At 50.1% G+C, this 24,524-nt stretch overlaps 1 protein-coding gene and 1 long non-coding RNA gene across 3 annotated transcripts in view; one reads left to right on the top strand and one right to left on the bottom strand.

Moving 5' to 3' along the window:
* Positions 1–21,417, bottom strand: part of PHF2 (PHD finger protein 2) — a 65,518-nt gene extending 44,101 nt beyond the window's left edge. The window contains exon 1 of the mRNA XM_080928194.1: positions 21,238–21,417. Within this exon, the coding sequence (XP_080784320.1) occupies positions 21,238–21,335 (98 nt within the window). The 5' untranslated portion in view covers positions 21,336–21,417. The remainder of the gene's footprint in view (positions 1–21,237) is intronic.
* On the top strand, positions 20,955–23,770 carry LOC308429407. 2 transcript variants are annotated; one of them, XR_013975321.1, is made up of 3 exons: positions 20,955–21,285; positions 22,425–22,531; positions 23,345–23,770. It is a non-coding gene; the product is annotated as an uncharacterized lncRNA (long non-coding RNA). The 2 variants fall into 2 exon arrangements; XR_013975322.1 differs by lacking the exon at positions 20,955–21,285 and adding an exon at positions 21,554–21,773.
* The last annotated feature ends 754 nt before the right edge of the window (positions 23,771–24,524 follow it).

Genomic DNA, 24,524 nt, shown 5'->3' with positions numbered 1-24,524 from the left:
GGCTCCAGCGGCAGGAGGGGCGTGGAGGACATGTGTGGTGGGACATGGGCAGGTTGGCAAACAAGCCACAAAATACCCAGTTCTCAGGAAGTGTGGAAAGTCCCGAGGTAGAGACAAGGAGGGTGGAAGTGTAGGCTCACGGACAGGGAGGCAGGCAGTCTGGCTCCTCTCAGAGCCCGAAGCTCCCGGTCCGGTCATACTTGTTTATTACACTTATTTATTTAGGGTTATGCATATGCGTGTGTCCGGATAAAGTAATCCATCTTTTCTTTTCTATACAGGCAAGAACTCTAATGTATGGAAACTAAGAGAGGGAAGGCCTCCCAGCACCAACAGAGCCTCACTCATTGGCCCACCAACTTCTGCAGAAGGAATCCCGTCATTGCTCTGAGGTCATCAGCTCTCCAGAGGCACAGCAGAGCACATAGCTTCCAGTTAACTGCCCCTCAAAGGCACTGGACACATGCCGGCAAAAGGGGCTCAGCTTCCCAGGGAGCCCACAGCTAGAACATTCACTCCTTGGGCCTAACTAGTCTGGGTCATCAGATAGAACTGAGCCCTGTTCCTGGCCTGACAGGGTGCTGGGATGTGAACCCAGAGTGTCCACTGCCTGCCTGTTCCTGAAAACATGACAGCTATTTGATCCACAAGACAACATACAATGTGTCCCATTCTTCTTCCAGGAAAAGGAAGGGGATCTCTCAAACTTCGGCTGAGGTGGCTGAGCAAGGCAGCCCACACTCAAGGAAAGGGGGTGTGAAGCAGCTTCAGGTGGCCATAGTCACAGGTGAGAATCAAAGATGTGCTGTTCTAGAAGACTCTGTCTACCCCTCAGGTTCTGCTTCTTCCCAGAGCAAGTGCCTGGGACCAAAGCCTACAGATGACACCCAGTTCCCTCAGGACCTCAGAGATCTAGACAAGGCTGGTAGGGAACTACCACATCAACTGGCCACTGCCAGACAGACAGACACACTATACATATACTACACCAAGCAAACATACACGCCACACATATCACACATAAAAATCACATATATGTATCACACTTATACATAGAAACATACAACACAAATTATGTACATACATATCACACAATCTACACACAAAGCAAATACCCCCTACACACTGCATATGCTGCACTCACAAACTCACATACTACAAGCAGAATACAACACACATGACAGATACAACACATACATACACGCTATATATACAGACATCATGTACATGCATATACATCATACACCAGGGCTCTGCCCTGATCAGGCCAAGCTGTCATGTATAGCAACAGAGTGCTGAGTCCCTGGCCCAAGGTCTTCCCTAACCATGACTAAGAGTTGGCTTGCATCTGGTGACCAGAGTTAGCAGTTTAATTCCTGTGTCAGATAAGCAGAACAGTATGGCAACTGGGTGACCCAGTGACGGTCAGCATCCTGTACAAAAATCAGTCTCTACTATGCTGCCCACTCCAACCTGGCCCACAGGAGAGGAAGCACCCGACAGTGAAAGGCCAGGCATGGCAGAGGCTGAGGACAGGGTGGCTAAGATGGCAGCAGGCAAGCAACAGTTGCTGTGGACATCAGATTCAAAGTGAGACTAGCTATAAATCTGAACTATGATAGTGTGTCCCGCGCTGTGGGCAGACACACGCCAACGTTAGCACAACGCTGTAACTGAGCCTGCCCTGGTGAAGTGCAGTAATCCTCTGTGACTTTGTGAGCCTGCAGCAGAAAGCCAGCCACACACACACACACACACACACACATACACACACACACACACACACCTGTAAAGGACACATGCAGGGTAGCAGGCAGCCAGCCATATTCAATCTGTTCACAAGGAATCAATCTGTGCCTCTGGGCTGGTGAGATGGCTCAGTAGGTAAAGTGCCTGTCATGCAAACATGAACCTGAGTTTGGATATCAAGTACAAACATAAAAACCAGGCACAGGAGGGCACATCTGTGACTTCAGTTCTGGGAAGCAGAAAGAGGTAGATCCTGGGAGCTCACTGGCCAGCCTGTGTAGCAGAAATGGTATGTTCTAGTTCAGTGACTAAGGTGAGGGGTGATAAAGACACCCCACATCAGCCACTGGCCTCCACATTTACACATGTGCCTCTTGCATGGTGCTGGGTACTTGGCACACCAGGCATGGCACCAAAGCCTGGACAGAAAATCTTTCTTTCCTGTGTCTCAAGATCCTCAATTTCACAAAGCTCACATAAACACTCTCGACAGATGGTAACCTGCACCTTGAATCCCAGCACCCGGAAGCAGAGGCAGGCAGATCTTTGAATTCAAGGCTAGTATGGTCTACAGAGAGAGTTCTAGGACAGTCAGAACTACACAGAGAAACTGTCTCAAAGAGGGGAAAAACAGACAACAGACTAATCAGAGTTCTCTTGGTCATTCATTCCTGGAGGAAAATGACTATTGACATGGCTTCTAATATTACAGCCTTGGGTCACCTTGCTTCCAGGCAGAGTAGCTACCCAGGACATTTTGGCATCTGCAAGCAACGACTTAACCTCCTTAAGTATTCAAATACCTGTTCATAATTGCTTAGAGCCACTGAGACCTGAACACCTAGAAGTTCAGTGTCTGCAAGCACCAAGTACCAGGGAGGGGCTGGGTGGCACTTAGAAGAGCCATATCTGTGAGCAGTTGTGGCATCTGTGAGTATTTAGGAGCCTGCCTGCCAGCGACCGCTTAGTATCTGTAAGTACTGAACATCTGTGAGGAACCATGTCATCTTGGCAAGCGTGGGTTCCCTGCTAGAAGTCATCTTAGCATCTCAAGTCCTAAAGAAGCTGAAGTTCATTCTCAGAGCCACATGGGAGCCATCTCTGGTACAGAAGTGGTGCTTAGCATATTCACAACTGACTGACTGACTCATTCACCATCCTTAGATGTATCTGGGGTCCCCAGATACACAAGTACAGAGCTGGTGACAGGATAGCCCAAAGCTTGCACAGTAGTCTCTGCTCTTAGAGCAGAGGGAGGATCCATGCATCCAGAAGCCTGGGAAAGGAGATCTCCCCCCTTCCCAAGGCTGGGCAGAGCCCTAAGCTCCTAGGTCCTAGTGGGGGTAAGGGTCAGCGACAAGGCAGTCAGCAGGCTTCAGTACTCTAGGGGGTAAGGTCACAATGGAAAAGGGGCACAGTGTATCAACAGACCGGGGCTGACCTTTCTTTCAATATCAAGAGGCCTGAGGCTAGCAGCAGTAGGTCAGGGAGAGTGTGACTTCAACAGGCCCTTCTTCAGAAGAAGCTTGGCAACACAGGCCAAGCTGATTTCCTTTCCTGTTTGAGAGCGCTCCCCCCTCCCTCCTTCTCTCTCTCTCTCTCTCTCTCTCTCTCTCTCTGTCTCTCTCTCCTGTTATTTGTTTTGATTTTAGCTTTTAGAAACAGTCTCATTATGTAGTCAAGACTGGCCCACAAATCTATGGCAATCCCCGTCTCTGCCTTGAGCAGGTGTGCACCACCACACTCAGTTTACTTAATTCCTAACTATGGAAGTGCTAGGTCTCAAACAGGATGAATGTCTGACACTGTGGCCAGCCTCTCTCAGCATTTGAGCCAGGACCTCTTACAGACATCCTGGCTGGCATACCCCATCCGTTACTCTCCAGTCTAGGGCTGGGCTTCCCTTCCCAGAGTTTCTCTGACTCCTATATAACCCAACTGTTTAGTCTCTTGGCCTCTTGGTCTCTAGGTTCAATCTGGACCCTTCCAGATGACTCTTGGCTGTGCTCTCCCTTATATCTACAATAAGCCTTCTCCTCAATAGTAGGAGCGCCGTGCCCTCATTCAGCTTTTCATGACTGATGTGGAAAACTCACTGCAAAGTATAAATGGGGGAGGGGCAGTATCATGACCTTCTACACCCTTCACTTTCAAAAAATAAATATTAAACTTAAATATTTAAAAATTTGAACCTGTTTTAACTAATTAATAGCTGCTGTCACCCTACTAATAAATGCGGCAAGTCATTTAATGTTACATTGTAAACATTTCCCCCAGTCATTAAACCTGCTGTAAACACGTTGTTGGCAACTGGATAATTTCCCATTGTGTGGTACACAGACATTTATTTAATCACCCCTCAGCTCTGTCATTCAGCAGCCTAGGAGTCTTGATTTATTAAATGAATGTTCACAACTTGTCTTTGTAAGTACTCTAAAACCGCTGTGTGGGTTTTTTAGATCTTCTAGATGTAGGGCAGGGTCTCTTTAAAAATCTGAAGCAGGCTCTAGAGCATCTATTCCAGCGGTTTCTAAGGAAACCAATTGTATGCAGATGTAGAGCAAATATCTCTTCCCAGAAGCTTAGGGAATTAAAGCCTTCTCTCTAGATGAAACCCTCAGAGACAGCAAACAAACCTGACTGGAAAGTAAATGCAGTCCAAGGTCCTCTTGACAGAGATAAGGACTCTAAACACAGGAGGTGAGCTTACTCTCAGCCTGGGGCAAGAGACAGCTGTGCCCTGTGGCCCTTGAAATCAGAGGAGACCTCTGACAACTCCAGGAGACCCCCCACTGCTAGAGGGGGCTCTAGACTCATCTCACTGGAAAATTCTAACGCTTATTCTTTGACCTTTTGTTTTTGTTTTGTTTTTTAAAGCTATAAAAGATAAGAAACACAAAGATTAGTAGAGACTTGGATGGCAAAAGCTTGTCTCAGAACAGGGCTCCAGATGGGTCCTGACCCTGACTACTGACACTATAGGGGACTGGAGTAGATAATACAGGGGAGGACAGTGCCTCCTGGTGGCCCTATCCACAAGAAGGTGATTGGTCAGAGCCTGGGACAGGCAGGAAGTGGGGGTGGGGCTCTCTTGGACGGAACAGAAACAGCCAGTGAACAGAGAGCTGTGGTGCATGGACTTGGGCCAGGACTCTGCAATCTTGTGACACCCAACTGTGGTATGACGGGGGCATGGCCTCACTCATAGGGCCAGGAGCAGGTGGCTGACAGCAAGTGAGACACCTAGCCACACCCTAGGAAATTAGTGCCTAGGGACAGATGATGCGCATATATAGACAAACACAGCTGGCAGTAGGACAAGGTCTGAGCCCCTGGCCAGCAGAGGGGCATTCAGGGACTGCCTTGACTAATGCTCCCAATAAGGCCCACAGACTATATAGGGCACTGCTGAAACCTCATGGGGAAACTACTACTTGAGGACTCAAGCAGTGGATACAATGTTTCCAAATGAGTTGGTATCAACATTGTATCCCATGAATGAGCAACCACGAAAGCGAAGGACTGCCCTCATCCATCCTGTGGTGGTCTCTCACACAGAGCCACCATCACAAACCTTCCCCAGGAAAGAGAAAAGGAAAACCCTGAAATCCACAAAAATATGGTAGGTCGAGATCAGAGCAGCGGGGGCTAGAGAGAAGACTCAGGGATTAAGAGCACTTGTTCTTTCCAAGGGCATCAATTATATTCTGGGCACTCACAAAGAGGCTCACATTAATCTGTAACTCCATTGACAAAGGATCTGAAACCTTCTTCTGATCCCTGTGGACACCAGGCACACATGTGTGGTGCATTAATATACAGTCAGGCAAAACATTCAGACACATGAAATAAAATTGTGTGTGTGTGTGTGTGTGGTATAATTTCTAATCAGAGGAGCTGTTCTCTTGGGAATGCATACCTGAGCAGTACTCACAGAGCCCCATCCTGTCTCCCATCACAAAGTGACAGGACTGAGAATTTCCTAAAATGAGGACATGCTGAGCTAACCTGAGTGAGGGCTGAAGCCAAGACTTTGATGCATGGACCACTGGGTAAAAAACCAAACATCCAAAAGTTGAGATGCCATGGCCATGGGAGGTGAGGAGAATCCAGAACAGACTGGGGGCTTCCAGTGGTCCCTGTGTTCCCAAGCCCAGAGCTCTAACATCTATGCAAACATCCAAACATAGAGATGCCAGGGTCACAGGAAGTGAGGTGGACCCACAGTAAGGAGTCTCAGTAGTTCTCGTGTCCCCAAATCCAGAGCCCCAGCACTGCTGCAGACAAGGAACAAACCTAAGACCAGGCTACTAGCAAGGTCCCCAGTAAGGCAGAAAGCAAGGGGCACACAACAATCCGATGGCTGCAGCCAGGCAGAGCAGGGCAACCCACCAAAACTGCCTGAGGTCTGAGGTCTTCTCAGCTGAAAGCTGAGTTCTGTTCCATTGATTTCCCTCAGAGAAGCAACTCAAAGGGAGCACCACTAAGCCACCGAGGTGGCAAGGACTGTAGTCCCTCCTGTATGGTTTCCCCACTTGCTCCATGTGGGGCTTGGACCAAATGTAACTCCTCATGCCCTGCTCAAGCATCTGGCTCAGAGGGTGCGGCTTTAGGCACCGTGGCACAGTAAATTTGCACCCAAAGAAAATTTGGTGGGCTGCAGCCAAAGCAAACTGTTCTAGAGCCCAGCGTTTACCACACGAGACACAGAGCCATAGACTTAATTAATTCTCTCCTCTCTAGAAGGTGAGATGCAGAAGAAACTGAATAGGAAAATTGCCTAGGCCCATAAACTGTCACAATGACCACTGTCATTACAGGTACTTACAGGGTGGACGGTAGATTCATGACTTGCATCTCAGCAGATCAGGAAATGTGTATCTGCCATGTCCACCACGGTAGCACCATGATACCTGCCGAGTGATACTGGATCCCTCTGGCCACAGCAGCTTACAACCTGGCTGGCCTACGGTGGACCCATGAGCTGTCAAGGTGTCACACAAACATGTTGGGCTACCTGGCGAGAAGCAGCCCCCCAAACTCAAAGGGATCCTCAGACTCATCCTACACAGTTGTTTCACCTTCCAGAGTCATAGGACAGAAAGAGACAGGGAGGTCGCCATCACAGCCAGAGGATCAGAGAATACCAGTATAATTTATCCTCCGGGTGGTGTTAGCAGAAGAGCCTGTGGAGAGGGCTCCAGAGTAAGGGAGCCCAGCATGTGTAACAATGAATCAGTGCTGGCTCTTGTCCTAGGGATACAGGGTGTGAGCACTCAGAGAAACAGTGCTGTGTATACAACTTTCCTGCAAATCTAAAGCAATTCTAAACTTTAAAAGGTACAGCAGGGCTCGGTGGGTTAAGTGCTGACTTAGCATGCTTGGGGCCATGGGTTCCGTCCCCAACACTATTTAAACAGGACCTGATGGCACTTGCCTTTAATCTCAGCTCTTGGGAGGCAAAGGCAGAAAGGTTAGAAAAAAAATTCCATGTCATCTTCAGCTATAGTGTGAGTTCCAGCCTGGACTGCAAGAGATGTAGTCTTAGCAGGAAGGGTGGAAATTGGATAGGGTTATTAAAAAACAATTGTGCTTTGACCTCGAAGTAGGCAGGGTCCAAACAAAGAAGGGACATAGTGAACAGGTGGAGACAGGAAGCCCAGACAAGGGTGTTCTTCCCAAGTGACACTCAGGTTGGGCCTGCTGATTCTGTTGTCAGAAAACATCAGACTGTGGGTAGGATGCCACAGCTCCGGGAAAGATGGAGTTAAACAAACTTGAATGAGCGGGCAGTACTAGGCAAAGTAAAACTATACCAACGGAGATCAAAGGTTCAGCTGCTCAGGGTGTAGAAAAACCATCATGGCCTGCTGTCATTTGATGACCTGAGGTGCTGTATCCTTCGACACACCTGCTGGCATGCACTGAAGTGACTGGGCTCCATCTCTACTTCCTACCACTGCAGGGGCTCAAGGTGACAAAGAATGTTTTGGGCTGGGGTCTGGCCTGTCACTGGGTGCTGCTATTCACACCTCAGAACACTTGGGATGGCTGAAGAGACTTTGATTATCGCAACTCGAGGTGTTTCCAGCATCTGCAGAATGGAGACCAGAACTACGTAGCCCTCAGTGCACAGGCCAGGCCCCACCCCCAATCTGTCTCTAGTCCACAACTACAACAGCACAAAACTGAGCAGCCCTTGTTTACCACAGACCTCATTTCTCTACATGGGATCCCCTGGGGGCCGGTTTCAATTATTAGAAAGTTTGTCAACTTGAACACAAGTTAAAGCTGCTGTCTCCACACTTGAACCTGCTCTCAGATCCTTCTCAGCTCTGGAGATGCTTGTGAGAGGAACTGAAAGATTCAAGGGTACAAGGCAGGAGCTCCAGCCCTGGGGCCCGGGGCCCCTGAAAGCAGTTTCACACTCTCAGTACCAGAAAAGATCCACAGGTTGCCAGGGATATCCCTGAACATAAATCCCATTGGACCACTCCCAGAACTGCCTTCAGGGCCTCATTAGAGCTCAAGCGGTTAAAGGGGAAAGCCTTCAAGCTGGCTCTGGTCTTGTGACACTCTGAGTTACTCCTAACCTTGTCTTGCTTTATGTCTAAAGTTGAGAAGGGCTGCACTTGGCCCAAGAAGTCCACATATCCTTCCTTCAGTCTTTCTTGTGTTCTTTCTTATTAGATTTTTATCCATTTATTTTAACTAAACTTCTGTGTGTCTGTCTCTGCATGAGAATGTACATAAGGACAGATGGCCTTGGATTCCAGAAGATGGTGTTGGATGTCCTGAAGCTGAAGTTATAGGAGGCCACGAATCACCAATATGGGTGCTGGGCACTGATACTGGAGAGTCCTCTGCAAGAACAGTACAAGTTCTCAACCACTCTGTGAACTCTTCGGTCTCCGGGCAGTCATTTCTCAAAGCTCCAGACAGAGCTGAACTGTCCAGGGCGGACACATGCACACACAGAGTGACCCCCTCCATCCTGTAGTGCAGCTGGGACATGCCCCAGATGTGGCTTAGAGTGGGAGAGATAGGGCTCAAATAGAAGACTGCTACCAGGCCATGGGGAGTCAGCAAGGAGACTGCCAAACTGCTGGGTTAGCTCCAGTCCAGACAGCACAATGCCAAGGCCCGATCATGACCCCCAACCATCAGGGGACAGACCAAACAGGTCAGCAGGCATCAGTGATCAAAGAGTGCTGGAAGACCAAGGGTCAGTCACATACAAACTGAGGCAAACAGGTCACACGGTGACATTGTACCACAAGAACCTCAATACCACAAGCAGCTATAGTCTCCACTCTCCAGAGAACACTGGTGGGCTCAAGGCAGAGTCTGACAGGTTCAGACCTTCCAAAGGGCGCACAGGATGGCAGGAGGAGACGCCTTCCTAGATGATCTCCCGACTACAGAGGTATCATTGCTCACCCTGAGCATCTCCACCACTCAACCCAGGCTGTCATCCCTCACCCCAGGAAATGTGGCTAGATGGACAGATAAGGAGCCAAGTTACCACCGTACCTCCTGATTCTAAGCATGGCCTATGCAGAGGCCTGTACCCAGCTGGGGGTCAGAAACCACTGTGAAGAATGTGTAGTCACCAGGCACTGCCAAGAGTGGCAGGACATTCCCAGATTGCCCTCTAGTACTTGCTTTGCCAGCACAAGCAGTGGGACCATGATTCACGGGACCTGATTGGCTGGTTTCTTCTGAGCAATCACATACCCCAAGGCCCACTGGGGAGTTGCTACAAGGTCAGGCTGGCATCAGAGGTGGCCAGAGCCATATGCAAAGCATGAGCAGGGAAGGCTGCTTCCAGAATTCTGTCTACTTTTAGGAAGGGACACTAGAGGCACTCATGGTGACAAGTCTTCACACTTGAAGAAAAAGCTACTTCACATCCCTTCCTCAATACATTCTCTAAGACAGACTAGCTCAAAGTACAGATTCCGGATTGCCCCAGGATAGTAAGGGTCTCAGAACTCCAGTTCCCAGTCCTTCCCATAAGTGGGTCAGTGTTTGTTCTCTTTGGCTATGCCAGGCAGTCACGGGGTACGGTTTGCAGAAAGGGTCCCACTGTCCCACAACAGGGCCTTGTAGCCAGCCTGCATTGCCATGAGCGTCTCCCACCTGCCCTGCGTGCTCGTCCAGTCTCACAGGGATGCACACGGTTGCCTCAGCGGGATTTCTAAGGGGAAGGAAACTGGGAAGGCAACATCACCGAGCCACACGAATCTTCAGTCTGAATGTCTGTCTGCTGCAGAGGTCACCACCACCACCACATCGTTGTCTTTGCGACAGCCTGGTAGTCCAGGTGGGGCACATCAGCCCCCAATCAAACTCTCACACTTGCCTGAATGTTGGCCTCTGCCCAGCACAGTGTTGTGTGCAAGAATAAATGAGGCCTTATATTCTCCACCAGGGCTACCATCCTGCACTCCACAAGGAGCATGTGTGGAACCATGCGTGCACACACCCAGAGGGAGCTCCTGAGGACACAGCCCACCCAGCACAGCTACCAAATCTGGGCTACTGTCCTGTTGGCTCCTTCAGGCTGCTCCTGTGGGGCAGGGAGGCTTGCCCCACAGACAGACAGTATGGGCAGCCGTTTTCCATGTCCTGCCCTTGGCCACCACTACAGCACCTGAACTCTCACTTGCTGTCTCTCCATGGCAGGCTATGTAGCTGACTACAGGCAGTCTGGTCAGGTAGCTCCTCCCTATCCTCACCAGAGTCTTTAACCTTAAAGGAGCACAGAAGACATCAGAAGGAATCAAGACTCTCCTCCAGCCCAGGACTTGGACTCCCTGTGAGGTCCTTGAATCCCTGAACATCCCCCCTCCCCCCACAAAGCACCTGTACTCATGTCCAGGCCTGGCCCTGTAGACCTTCTACAACCTCTCTGGTCAGCACACTCAGTCACTCTACCTAGTTCTAACTCCAGGCACCAACCCTCCAAAACATTCCTAGTGCCCTCTTCCTTGTCTGATAGGATCCTGCATTCAGCCCTGGGGATTCCTGTCACTGTTATTGGTGGATAGAGGGCACCACTGAGAGACCTGACAGATGCATCAGCTACATGTGGCACTCTGCTGTGCTGACCCAGGCCATCTAAACCTACTAAGCCTTAGTTCATCTGTCCACCTGATGGGAGTAACCTACCAAGCTCTCGGGAAAGCCTGTACACTGGCGAAGCCACATACACCCTGCATGGAGCATCTGGTACAGCTCCAAAACACCACCAGACTAAGCCTTAGGAGCAGGGATCCCCAACATGGCTTCAGCCCCAAACCCCCAGGAGGACAGTGGTGAGGGGAAAGAAATGGGGAAGGGGATGGAGAGTTACACAAGAAGATAGTATGCATGATACAAGAGGAGTCCCACACATACAGAAATGCCCAAACCCTGCATCTGGCACAGGGCCTCAGCAAGGATGGTGGTTACAAAGAAAGACAACAACCCAAAGGTATGAGGGTCTGGGCTGTGTGCCCAGCATCGTAGTGTACCACACCACATGTACATAAAACCCAGAGGGGGCTGGCTCAGGTGGCACACTGCTCATGTGTGATTCTGAAAATCCAGGTACTACATGTTACAAGGAACTATGAAAATAACTGAAAGATCAAAAATGGTGCTGGGTATTGTTCAGTGGTAGAGTATTTTTCTAGCATACACAAGGCCCTGGGCTCAGTGTCCAACACAGAAGGGGAAAAAAAAATAAACAGGTGATAAATTATCAATGAATGAATTACAGAAGCACAGCCCTAGAAATATCTAGAAACAAAGCGAGGAAGTCAAAGGTTTAGACACCACAGAACGTGGTGGATGCCTGAAGAAGACACATGGGTGGGGAGAGACACGGTGCTCATGGCCATAAGCCTTAAGTCTGTCAAGAGAGCAATGTGCAGCCTATAGGCACCGCAAACCCGCCGAACTCAGAACCATGTGGCACTGGCCTAAAGATAGATATAAATACCTGGGGAACAGAACTGACAGATCAGAAATATACCCTTGTGTCCAAATGATTTTCAACAACGAAGGATATTCAATTCAGCAAAAGTGATCTTCAGAAACACTGTAGGGGGGCTGGAGATATGGCTCAGTGGTTAAGGGACTGTTCTTCCAGAGGTCCTAAGTTCAAATCCCAACAACCACATGGTGACTCACAACCATCTGTAATGGGATCTGATGCCCTCTTCTGGTGTGTCTGAAGACAGCTACAGTGTACTCATATATAACAAATAAATAAATCTTTTAAGAAAGAAAGGAAGGAAGACAGACAGACAGATTGACTGTAGGAAGCTGAGTTATGGCACACACCTATAGCCCCAGCACATGGGAAGCTGAGTCAGAAGGACTGTGAGTTTGAGCAGAGACTAAGCTATACAGCAAGACCGTCTCAAAACACCAAGACAGCTGGAGCTGGGGAAATGCTCCTTCGTTAAGGCTCTTGCCACAAGGCCTGAGTTCCAATCCCTAGTGCCCATGTTAGAACAACAACCAACAAAACCCACAGTGTGGTATTACTCCTGCAATCCTAGTACTTGGTGAGAAGAGGGCAAGAAGGGTCCATGGGGCTTGCCAGCTAGCCAATTTTGCCAACTGAGGGAGTTCCAGGCCAATGACAGAGCCTGTCTGAAAAAGAAAGAAAGGAAGGGAAGGGGGGAGGGAGGGAACAAGGAATAAAAAAAAAAAAAAAGGAAAGTGCTAGAAGAAGTACTTAACTTGGGCCTCTGGCCTCCACATTCACACCTGCACATGTGTGCACACACATAAACATGTACAAAAGCATGACTCACATAAGCCTAAAGAATGTGGCCAAGTAACCACCACATCACAAAACTCAAAAACCAGGAACCAAAAACTTTTCTTCCTTTAGGCATCTACCTTAAGATTTCATCACAGCAGTGGGCATGGCATTAAATAAATAACCCAAGATTCTACCTAGAACAAAGGAACAAATACCTAAAGGTGCTTGGCACCACGATTGATGATCTGAGTTCAGCCTCTAGGGCACATATGGTAGAAGAGAACTGACTTCTGCAAGTTGTCCTCTGACCTACACACACACACACACACACACACACACACACACACACACACACACACTGTAGCATGTGCTCTCGACAAATAAATAAATTACATTTTAAGAAATTTAAAAGCCAAGCACAAAGGTGCATGCCTTTGGTTCCAGCACTCAGGAGGCAGAAACAAGGTGGATCTCTGTGAGTTCAAAGCCAGCCTTGACTGCAAAACAAGTTCCAGGCCAGTCAGGACCACACAATGAAACTCTGTCTCAAAAATAAACAAAATTCATAGGGTCAGTGATGGCACATGCCTTTAATCCCAGTGCTTGGGAGGTAGAGGTAGGCAGATCTCTGAGTTCTAGGCTAGCCTGGTCTACAGAGTGAGTTCCAGAACAACCAAGGCTAAACAGATACACAGAGAAATCCTTTCTTCAACAACAAAAGAAAAACAAACAAAAACCAACAACAGTTAATAAAATAGAAGAATTTTGGGCTGGAGAAATGGCTCGGTGGTTAAGAGCTCTGCTTGCTCTTCCAGAGGCCCTGAGTTCAAATCCCAGCAAACACATGGTGGCTCACAACCATCTGTAATGGGATCTAATGACCTCTTCCGGTGTGTCTGAAGACAGCTACAGTGTACTTAAATATAATAAATAAATCTTTTAAAAAAAAGCAGAAGAATTTTTAAAAGTCTAAATCTAAGAGTTGAGGGCCAGGGACATTTCCTAGTGGCTAAGTGGTGCTTGCTGCCAAGCCTAAAATTATGAGTTAGATTCCTGGGCCCCACATGGCAAAAAGAACAGTGCCAAGTCTCACAGATTTTCCTCTGACTTTCACATGTACGTGATAGCGTGCATGTACTCATCCACACACATGAACACACACACTGACATGTGCATGGTGGTGTATATGTGCTTTGAGCATACCTACACACGCAAAGTTGAAGAGCTGAAAGTATGAAATTCTTCAAAGAAGTCACTAGAGTAAACCTTGTAACAACTGATGTCACAAGAGACTCTTAAGAAACTAAAAACATGAATAAGAAATATAAATTAGTAAGTAAGTTGGACCTCATTAAGGCTAAAAAACGTATGTGCCCGTGAATGATATCAAGATCATGCAAAGTTAACACAGGAAATAAAAAAGAAAAACACAACACTTGCAAATCAAGTCTCTGATAACAGTACAGTTGCTAGGACACACACAGTAGCTCTAAAGCTCACAATGAGGAACAATCCAATTTTAAAGGTAAGGGCAAACAGGATGGCTTGGTGGGCAAAGGACTTGCTGCCCAGCTTGGTGACCTCGGTTTGATGTCCTGAACCCATACAATGGATGGAAAAACCTAACTCCTGCAAGTTGTCCTCTGACTACACATGTGCTATGGTATATGAGTGTGTACACACAGCCCAACACACATGGTAAATAGTAAAACAAACACTGAAGCTTGGGAGTGAGTGTGCCCCAGCTCTGGATTCCATCTCCCACCCTGGAGGACAGGAGCCTTGAGTGGACATTTCTCAAAGCCAAAATCTAAGACACCAGGCAGCAGAGGCAAGGTGCCCCGCACCGTCAATTAGCAGGAACAAGTCAAACCCAACACCAAACACTGCTTCACACCCACACCCCGAGAGAATGGTTATAATAAAAAGACTGGAAAACAGTAAGTGCTGGTGACAATTGGGGCAGGCCCTGTAGCAAATACCCTGTTGGTTACTCAAAAAGTTAAATATAGGGCTGGGGGTGCAGCTTAGTGGTAACACATGTGGTTAGTACACACAGAAAAAAAACTGAAAACAGGTGTTCAACCAAACGTCTGTGCACAAATGTGTATGGTAACACTATTTACCACAGTCCCTGGTGAAGGCTGCCCAAACCCAACCTATATGACAATAGACAACTATGGCCTGGTCACCCAGGCAGGAGAATGTTATTCAGCCATTAAAAAAAAAAAAAAAAATCAATAAACACCAACACATGGCACTGTGTGAATGAGCCTCAAAAACTGAAGCCAGATTCAAAATGCTCAATGTTGTATGAGTCTGTCTACACAAAATATCCTGAGAATAGATAAATACACAGGGCCAAAAGGGGATCGGGACAGGCAGGAAAAGACACATAGCTCTTTGACGGACAGAAGGTTTACTTGTGAAGGATGAAGGTGCTTGGGAACGAGACAGAAGGGAGGGTCACACAGCACACATGCACCGAGTGTCAATGAACTCTTCCTTGTGTGGTGCGGAGGTAAACTGTCAACCTTCAAATGGTTAACACTACACTAACTGAATTTCACATGACTTTTCAGAAACACAAGAGGCTAGCTGCTGTACTTGCCTGAGACCTCCAGGTCTCAGGGTTTGAGATGACAGCCAAGCAGGCTCCAGTTTCATATAGGTTTTTCTGTGTTTAAAACTCATTGCTTTGGTGTGGACAAGGTGTTACTAGTCCAGTGCCACCACACCACAAAGCTGAGAGTAGAAGTCACCAGAAATATGGGGACTAAAGATGACCAGCAAGCAAGAAAGGAAAGGTAAGAGAGAAACAGCTTGGGGATGTGGGGGAACACTGAGATGCAACACACTGCCTCTTGTTGGGCTCACACCACGCCGCACTGTCTTATCCATGGATTCATGTGGTTATCAGCATCCAGTGTCTGTTCAAACCTTAAACCAAGAGTACATGCAAGGTACCTCCTCCTTATCACACTTACAGGTGAGCACATCTACCTGCCCTAGATCATAGCGCACAGTACCCTGCTAGGCTCAGGAAAGCCAAATGTGACAGAGACTTGGTTGCTTCTGGATCAGCGCTGAGAATACAGTTGGTACTGTGACCTACCAGTTTGTATAGGGATCAGACAGGAAGACACTCAAATAGTCCCACAGGTACTCAGCAGGGCCTAAATATGGTAAGCACCTGCAGCCCTGTTGTCACCGACTGGCCTCAGGACCCAGCTGGTAGACTTGTTTTATCCACACCGGAGACTAAGAAGTCATAGGATTCTTGCAGGGCACTCTCCCATGCAGCATTAGACAGTGGCCTGATTCAACAGCAATCCCTTCGTCCCTTCTTAATGAGAGTCTAGCAAATGTGAGGTACTATCAGAAAAAGGCCAAAGGAGAAGGAAAGAAAGTGGCCTGGGACAGCAGGGTTGAACACTTGGTGTCCCAGATCTTTGGCCATCTGGAGTTATGCCTGATGCCCAACTGGCCCCAAACAAGTATGGGCTGCTGTCCTGTGCTTGTATCATGCCTGTTGCCAGCCAAAAATTTCCAGTTTAAAAACAAAACAAAACATCATGGAGATTAGGATGAGGTTCACACGAAGCTGCTTCCTTCCAGACATCTGTCCCTCTTAGGAAGCACTGTTTGGATTCCTGGTTTCCTGGATGCTAAGTGGACATTCTTCCCACTTTTCCAGAACTTTGCAAACTCACATAGGGAGAATTCTCTGTCTTAAAATAATGAGTTGGGGGAGTGGGTGATGTCTCGGAGGTTAAGAACACATGGTGCTCTTGCAGAGGACTAGGTTTCAATTCCCAGAACCCACATGGCAGTTCATAATCATCCATAACTCTGGTTTCAGGAAATATGACATCCTATTCTGACTGCCATAGGTACCAAGCATGCACATGGTACACACGCAAGCAGAACTTTCATACATATAAATAAATAAATCTAACAAAAAATGATGAATTGTTATTCCTAAGCACATCTGCATATTGTCTCCGTGGGAAGGGCTTCTTCCCCATATTCAGTATCGGAGTCTCTTCTAGCCCAGACCCCTCTTGGCCATGTCTCCTTCCTGTGGAACACAAACTTGGCTAGCCAACACCAGAGCTGGATGCTAAGCATTGCCACAGGCCCCACTCCTTGTCTCCAGGTACCCAGATATAATGCTACTCCGGGGACCCTAAGGCCAAGTGGACACAATGAAAACCCACATAGGCCATCTTAGTCTGAGGTAACTGGACACAGAAAGAGAGCCCTCAGGAAGAGGGGTAAACAGACATGATATCCCCAGAACCTCTATCCTTTCACTTAAATGGCGGCTCCCTACCCCTACCTCACATCTGCCCCAACAGCAGCCACAGGGGTTCTGACAAAACCTGTCTCAAGCAGGGTAATACAAGCCTTTAACTGCAGCACCCAGGAGCTAAGGCAGGAGGATGAAGAAGTCAAAGCTGGCTGAGGATACTCAGTAAGACTGACCCGGTCTCAAAGAAAGAAGGGGGAGGAAGGAAGGAAGGAAGGAAGGAAGGAAGGAAGGAAGGAAGGAAGGAAGAATAACACAAACTTGGCTTTCTTGCCTTCATTCCTCTTACTTTGCTCCCACAGATCTCATTTGCCACCCTGAGACATGGGACTCACCCCACCCACAAGGAGTTAGCTAGAAGTCCATTTGCAAGCAAGAACCCAGCAAAGGACAGACAAGCAGTCCACCTAGCCACCCCACCCCCACCCCTAGGTCTCACTGCCATTTCCGAGCCCCTCCTTGAACACAGAACCAACATTTACTGAGAAACAAGTGAAACTTATGTCGCTAAAGTCACCTGCTCATCTTTTAAGCTTTCCAAAGTCAATTTTATTGGCAAAGCCTCCAAGGAACCTTCTGATAGAATGATCACCCACAAGAGGGTCAGAGGGTCAGGTTTAAGGATGTTGGATGAATTTATGTAGCTGTTCTTGCCTCCCAGAGGTCAAAATTCTTCCAAGCAAGTCACTGACAATTGAGAGGCCAGGTCTTCCGATACAAGCAGCTGACATGGGGCCTGCTCCCATCAACCCAACAGATAATACAAACACAAGGAAAGACTATGGTATTTTAACCAAGGGGCTCTGCACAAGAGTAAGACTTCTACAGAGAACAGGTTCTCAAGGCCCCTGTAGAGCTCCAGGTCCTTACCAAATTGTCCAGACATGACACTTCTGGGGGCAGCTGGCCTCCAGCTGCTACCTACAAGGTCCTGCCTTCAAATCCATCCCTTCCAAATCCAAGACCCAACCAACTTCATGGGAGCACCCCGGGAACCCCAGAAAAGCAGGCAGAATATCAGACATGGCCGAGACAGGATTGGATGAGGAATCTTGCAGTGGCTTAGAGAGAGGCCACTCACACACAGGCTATACATCACAGGGTCAGAATGGAGCGGATCCTTCCCCACGCTCCCTGCTCCACACTGAACTCTCCATGAAATACAGGATAAGCTCCCTCCAGTGTGGCACATACCTCATCCCATAGGACGGTCCCCAAAGACATTGTTCGCAAGGGTCCTGTGGAGCTCGGTGCCATTTCAGAGTCACCCTCATGAAGGACTCAAGCTTAGGCTTAAGAAAGCAGCTGCCCCAAGCAAGTTCTAGGCCATAGAAGCAGTGAGGCACCAATACTTCACCACTAAAAGTGGCAACTTAAGAGATCCTCATTCTAATCCTCCCTAAAGCAAGGCTTGCTGGAAATATGTAATGTGATTCCAGGTAGGACAAACTGAGGCTTTACTAGTTACTGGGGGGTGGGGGGAAGGACTATTTTTTGTTTCAAGACAGGGTTTCTCTATGTAGTCCTGGCTGTCCTGGAACTTACTTTGTAAACCAGGCTGGCCTCAAACTCAGAGATCCACCTGCTTCCACCTTCCAAAGACTGGGATTAAAAATGTGTGCTGCCACTGCCTGGTTACTGTGTTTATTTTTATGGTTACTGTGTATTGCAAGTTACAATAATGCTCCATTTTGGAGAATGATACAAAGTTTCCTTTTAAATGAAATGTTTGCCAGGGTAAGGAATCCAATACTGTGTGGGATCTGGAAACAGGAAAAGTACATCTAGGAGGGAAACCTGGCTAAAGAAGTCTGAGTACAGTGTGGTGCTCAGTCCAAGTATTGAGCCAAAGTTCTCGCCTTGGTTTCAGAGCTGGCATGGCCAACTAAGTAACTCAGAAGTGAAGTGGAAGGTATGTGTAGCCAGACTCTACCTCTCTGTTGTTATTGGTGTTTGGGGTATTTATTTTGGAGGGGAGCTCATACCATGGTATACATGGGTGGGCCAAAGGACATCTTGCATCTAGCATGTGGGTTTAGAATTAGAACTGGGCTTGGCAGTGAGCCTTTGCCTGCTGAGCCATCTTACCAGCCTTAGTTGCTACTTTTGAGACAGGGTCTCAGATACCCAAGGCTGACCTCAAACTTGATATATGACCAAGGCCTTGAACTCTTGATATGCCTGCCTTCAACCTCCCAGTGCTTAGATTATACGGGTGCTCTTCCCCTCCAGGGATACCATTTTAAAAATGTCTTCAATAAGCCTTGTTTCCTCAAGATCAAAAGTGTAAAATCATACAAGCTGTTCAAACGTGTGGTAAAATGTAAACTCTGAGGGAATTAATCCAGGTGCTACATAGCTCTAAAGAGAATCCTCAGGAGTCTTCCAAGAATAACTGGAGGGAGAGACACACAGGGAGCTGACCACATGCCTTCCACTCTTGACCAAGAGATACTTGAGAGGGGCCCAGGGATCTGTTCCAGACTACAGGAGCAGGAAGAGGCCCAGGCCTTTCCCTCCCTTCCTCACTTAGGCCCCAACCCTTGACCCCGAACAAAGCTAGCCAGAGCTCTAGACCCACGAAGAGGCACCACTCAGGGTGCACTTGAGCGTAAGAAAACACCTGCCATGAGTGATCCCTTTTACTGCCTAGAGCCCCAAATACGTGTAAAAGCATCTGTGCTAATCAACTGCCTGTCTCAGATCAAATCAAAATCCTCAGAGAGATAGTAAGGTGACTAGACCTCCAAAAACAAAGCAAACAATAAACAACAAGCCTCTTCCAGTATCAAGACTGGGCAATTATCTCATCCCCCCTCCTTTCTCTGCCTCAGCAGCAGCCCAGCTGACAGGTACCCAGAGGTGCCATAGGCCCTGGATTGGGACAGGAAGAAGAGGTGCCACCACTCTTGGGGCTATTCAAGTCCAGATTCCCAGCGTTTCTGGATTTGGAGAGACTTCCAGGCTCTTACCACTGTGATCTGGCCACAAACCCCTCGGAGATGGATGCCAGTTGGTTGCTGTTTATAGTGGCCCTGTTTGGAGCAGAGCCCAGGGGTCACACAGCTCTGAGTACTCTCAATAGTCCTAGAGATTTGGGGGAGGCAACACAGGATACTCTAGAGATTCCAGTGAGCCATAAAGGGCCACCCCTCATAAGGCCAGCCAGGTTACCCTACAAGAGTGGGCCTCTGTCCCAGGGCCTATAGATGTGAAGAGGCCCATCACATCCTGACTACCTAGCTCCCCACACTTGAAGATGACTACACCAGAGACCACAACTCCCTTTCAAGACTCCCTAAACATCTTGGATGTGAGATAACAGAAGGGTCTTCTCTCTAGAAGGAAGGACAGGGACTGTCCAGAACCACACACCCTTCTCTCCCTCCAGCCTGCTACTAGCTGCTAAAAACTCACACCCAAGAGACAGACAGACCTGTCCAGCTTCAGGCCAGCCCTCTTGAGGCCCAAGCACATCCCACAGGCAAAGTCAAACACAAGAGAACCTGTTGGAGCAGTTTAAGCAGGATGATCACCTCTTTCTCCTCCTCTTACTTCTAAGTAGGAAGGGACTTAGGCTCTTAAAAAGTAGACACAAGGCCAGGTCATGGCCACCGGCAAGGGCCCAGAGGGCGGGTTTAGTGTCTCCAAGCTTACCTCTTTCCCTCCTCCCCATCTTCCTTAAAGAGCATAAGGTCATGTCAAAACTGGGGTGTCTCTGCCTAAAGCAGAGAGGAGGGAAATGGGGAGCCGAGCAGGCCAGGAAATAGGCGGCCAAGCCACAACACCCCCACCCCAACACACAGACACTCACATCGGTCTGTCACTACACTCCCGCCTAGGCCCGCAGGCCGGCCCGAGCCAGTAGGCACGCGGGGTCCCCGGAGGGGTCCTGCCCGCCAGGACAAGGTCCCGGGGAGGTTCCCGGGCTCTGGCAGAGACTGGGGGCACTGCTCGCTACCTCGTTACCGTCCTCCCCGGTCCACCCTAGCCCTGCCAGCTCTGGAGCCCGCCAGTCGCGCCTCTCGGGGGACCCGCGCCGGGCCGCGCGCCCGCCTCTCTCGGCCCGGCCGCCCCGAGCCCGCGCGGGGAAAGTTCCTGCAACTTCGCAGGGGGCTGGCGGCGGGGGCCCCGGGCCTGGGCCTCGTCCGGCTCCGGGCCTCCGCGGCCACTGCGGCCCCGCTGTCAGACGACCGGGTCTCAGCTCCATCGCGGCCCGAGCCCCAACTTCCCCGCGCCCCTCGCCCGCCCCGGCCGCGGGCCTCGCTTTGTGCGCGGCGGCCGTACGCCCCCGCCCTGGGCACAAAAGGGCGCGCGGCCCGGCGGCCGAACGCCGCTGCGGTGCCTGGCCGGGCCCGGGGCGCGCGGCTGGGGCGCGGGGCTCGGTGGGCCGGGCGGGCCGCGGCGCGCTCACCTGCCGTGGAACCAGTCCTTGCAGGCATCGCACTCGATCATGAACCGGGTAACGTCGTAGGGCAGCCGGCAGACGCAGTACACGGGCACCGTCGCCATGTTGCCGCGCCGCCGCTCGCCCCGCCGCTGCGCTGCCCGGGTCGGGCCGGGCCGGGCCGGGGGCCGCGCGGCGAGGGCGGCGGGGGCGGCGGGCGCGGGCGCCGCGGCCGGAGCGGACGGGGCCGGGGGCGCTCGGCAGGGCCCGCGCGCGCGCTCGCGGCCGGGCGCGTCCACACAATGCCGGCGCGGGCTGCTGGGGCCGCGCCGGGAGCCGCCCGCCGGGCCGCGGGGCGCAGGGCTGAGAGTGCGCGGGGGGCCCGGCCGCGCGCGGGACACAAAGCGAATGGACGCGCGGGGGCGGCGGGCGGGGAGCCGCAGCCCCACCGAAGGGACCCCCGGCCGCCGAGCGGCCGCTACGTCAGCGCCCCGGGTGGCGCCGCCTCCGCCCGCCGGCCTGGGCCCGGCTCCTGCCGCCGGGAAGGCGGGCCGCGGTAGAAGGTGGGCCGCGGGCCTGGGGGAGCCAGCAGCCGGGTCCGCGGGGAACCCAGCGGGAGAGGGTGGCCCCGGGATGCCAAGGGAGGCGAGCCGCGGAGCCCCCTGCCCCGGACTACGTGAACACAACCCGCACAGCCCTGCCTTAGCCTGAAGCAACTCCTTGGCCTTAACTTTCTTCTGACCCCGAAGTGGGATGGACAGGGGGATCTTCCTCCTCTTCCTGGGCCCAAGAGCCTCCCTCCCATCCCGAACTGCGACCGAGTTGCTGGCTCTTGAACAACATCCCCCTTCCCCTTGATTCTAGCTGGGGGTTGCCTTGCTTCCTCGCGCGATCCAGTGAACTTTCCCGATGCTCCGGCAAAAGTCAAGGGACCCGAGAGTGAACTACTGTAGGACATAGTTTACCTGGCATTGGTGCTACCCAGGACCCCTTATTACAGCCCACAGACGCCCCCAGACCTTAAGAGCAGAGGACAGTCCAATGACTCCAACTGACCCACAGGAGCTCCGGGGAAGACAAGGGGTTATGTTGTCGCTCTCGCCCCTGCAGTTTTGCCCTGAACTGGCTCTCTCGTCTCACCTGTCCTGCTTAGGGCTTTTTTGTTTATTGGTTAGCAGAATTTGAGTGACGGTTCTTCTCTGTCCCCTACCCAGGTCGCCCCTGATGAGCAGGGCCACATATTTAGTAAGAAAGCTGTCTGCTAGATTTGCTTCCCCTCTGCCTGTCCTCACTCAACATGCGAAGATGCTAGTCTCTGCAGGTAAATTCCAGAGTTTCTGCTTACCTTGACAAGGCAGAGTCCTAGTCATCCCTGCCCAGAGTGCAGCTGCCTGTCAGCTCCATTACTGGCAACTTGGCATAGCCTGATATTGAGCCAGAATCTGCCCTCAGCCAACCCCCCCACCCTTTCCAAACAGGTGAACCCAGGGCCACAAATTAGGGCAAACTGTAAGTTAAGAGCACACATGGGGAATGGGAGATAGAAAAATAATCTCAGAAATTAGGGGGCAGGCAGTGTACCCTATCAAACTGTACACAATGAACTACCTGCCTGAATTCCAACTGCCACCTTGGGTCTCCTCTGTACTGGGTGGTTCTTCCCAGGACAAGGCAAGGAATAGCTATTAATCCCCAGTCCCTGCTGCTGGGGTAGGCGCTTCCCTGTTACCTAAGGCACTCTCCCCAAGAGGTGGTGCAGTTGTCATTTAGCAGAAGTGAAAACTGAAGCTCAGAGCAGTTGGGAAGGAGCCTGCCACGGATGGGGTAAGAGGGAGAAAGGGAAGCTTGTATACCCCTGCTCAAGTCCTGAACCTGTTCCTCTCACCTCACCTTTCTCCCAGAAAGCCTGTCCTCTTTGGTGGGGTACTGGCCGCTGGGTGCCTCCGTTTACCTTCTGACAGTCTCTCTGGCAGCCAGCTGTGCCCATTACAGCCGCCCCAGTGCTTAGGGATCAGATACTGACTCTCAGAGCCCTCCTGGGGCTGCTGAACTATACAGCTGCAAACAAACCCTATCCCAGGCCTCTGGCCCTAACTTCCGGTTTGTTTCTCCATTTCCCACTTTCTATCCTTAGGTATTTATTGAGCACCTACTGTATGCTGACAGCTATACCCCAGCATTCAGAAGAGTATCAGCTCTCCTGTTCATCCTGGAATAGAAAGAATCATGGATGGACTTAGATTTGAATCGATGGTAGGAGAAAGAATGGGAAGGCTGAAGAGTTGAGTTGCCCTCTGACCCAGAAGAGGGAACAAGGAGGTGATGGTGAGGTTCTCCTGCTCAAAACAAGAGGTAGGCATGCTCGGAACAGGGGCAGTGTGGTCAGGTGGCCCCCTCTACTGGTGCTTCCTGCCCCCCTGTGTTCCTTAGGGCTCAGCTCCAATTCATCATTCACACCTTGTTCCCACACCACCACTCACACCCCATTAGCCAGCCTGTGGCCCTATAAGGGGAAATGGCTCACAGGTATGTGACCCCCAAATCAGCTTTGTATCCAGAGTCTCCCAGAATCGTTCCTAAAGTGCTGGCTTCCTTGTCAAGATGTCTTTTCTTTTGTTTATTTTTGTTTGTTTGTTTGTTCAGTGTATGTGTGTGACCATGCACAGGTCACAGAACAACTGAGCGGTAGTCAGTTTTTTTTTCTGCCATGTGGGTCCCAGGGACTAAACTCAGGTTGCCAGGCTTAGTGGCAAGCATTTTACTGGCTGAGCCCTGTTATCTGGCCCCTCCTTATTTGAACCCTACATTGAGAATTCTGCTATGAGTGAGCTAGCTGTCCTGGGCTCTCTGTGCCTATCTGTGCGTACTGATGTGTAGTTTTTGATTACTGTACTTTATAGTAAGCTTTGTAAGAAAGTGTGAGTCTTCTAACTTTTATAAGATGGCTATTTGTGGTTCCTTAAGATTCCATACTAATTTTAGCATAGATTTTTCTTCCTTAAAAAGTTTGTTTCTGGGGCTGGTGAGATAGTTTAGTAGGGTAACAACATGTACTGTTCTTGCAGAAGACCCGAGTTCAGCTCCCAGCACCTTTACTGGCAGCTCACAACTGTAACTTCGGCTCCAGGGAGTGCCATAGCCTCAGGCACATGCACATATATTAGACACACTGTACATGTAAATAATAAATGATATATATTTTTTAAAAGGTTGTTTTGTAGGCTGCACAGGGCCTTTAATTCTAGCACTTAGGAGGCAGAGGCAGGTGGATCTCTGAGTTGGAGGCCAGCCTGGTCTACAGAGTAAGGATGGAC

This window comes from Micromys minutus (genome assembly GCF_963924665.1).
Source record: "Micromys minutus genome assembly, chromosome: 1".
Classification (NCBI taxonomy): Eukaryota; Metazoa; Chordata; class Mammalia; order Rodentia; family Muridae; genus Micromys; species Micromys minutus.
Note: the sequence above shows the minus strand (reverse complement) of the source record. Positions and strands in the feature narration are given on the sequence as shown.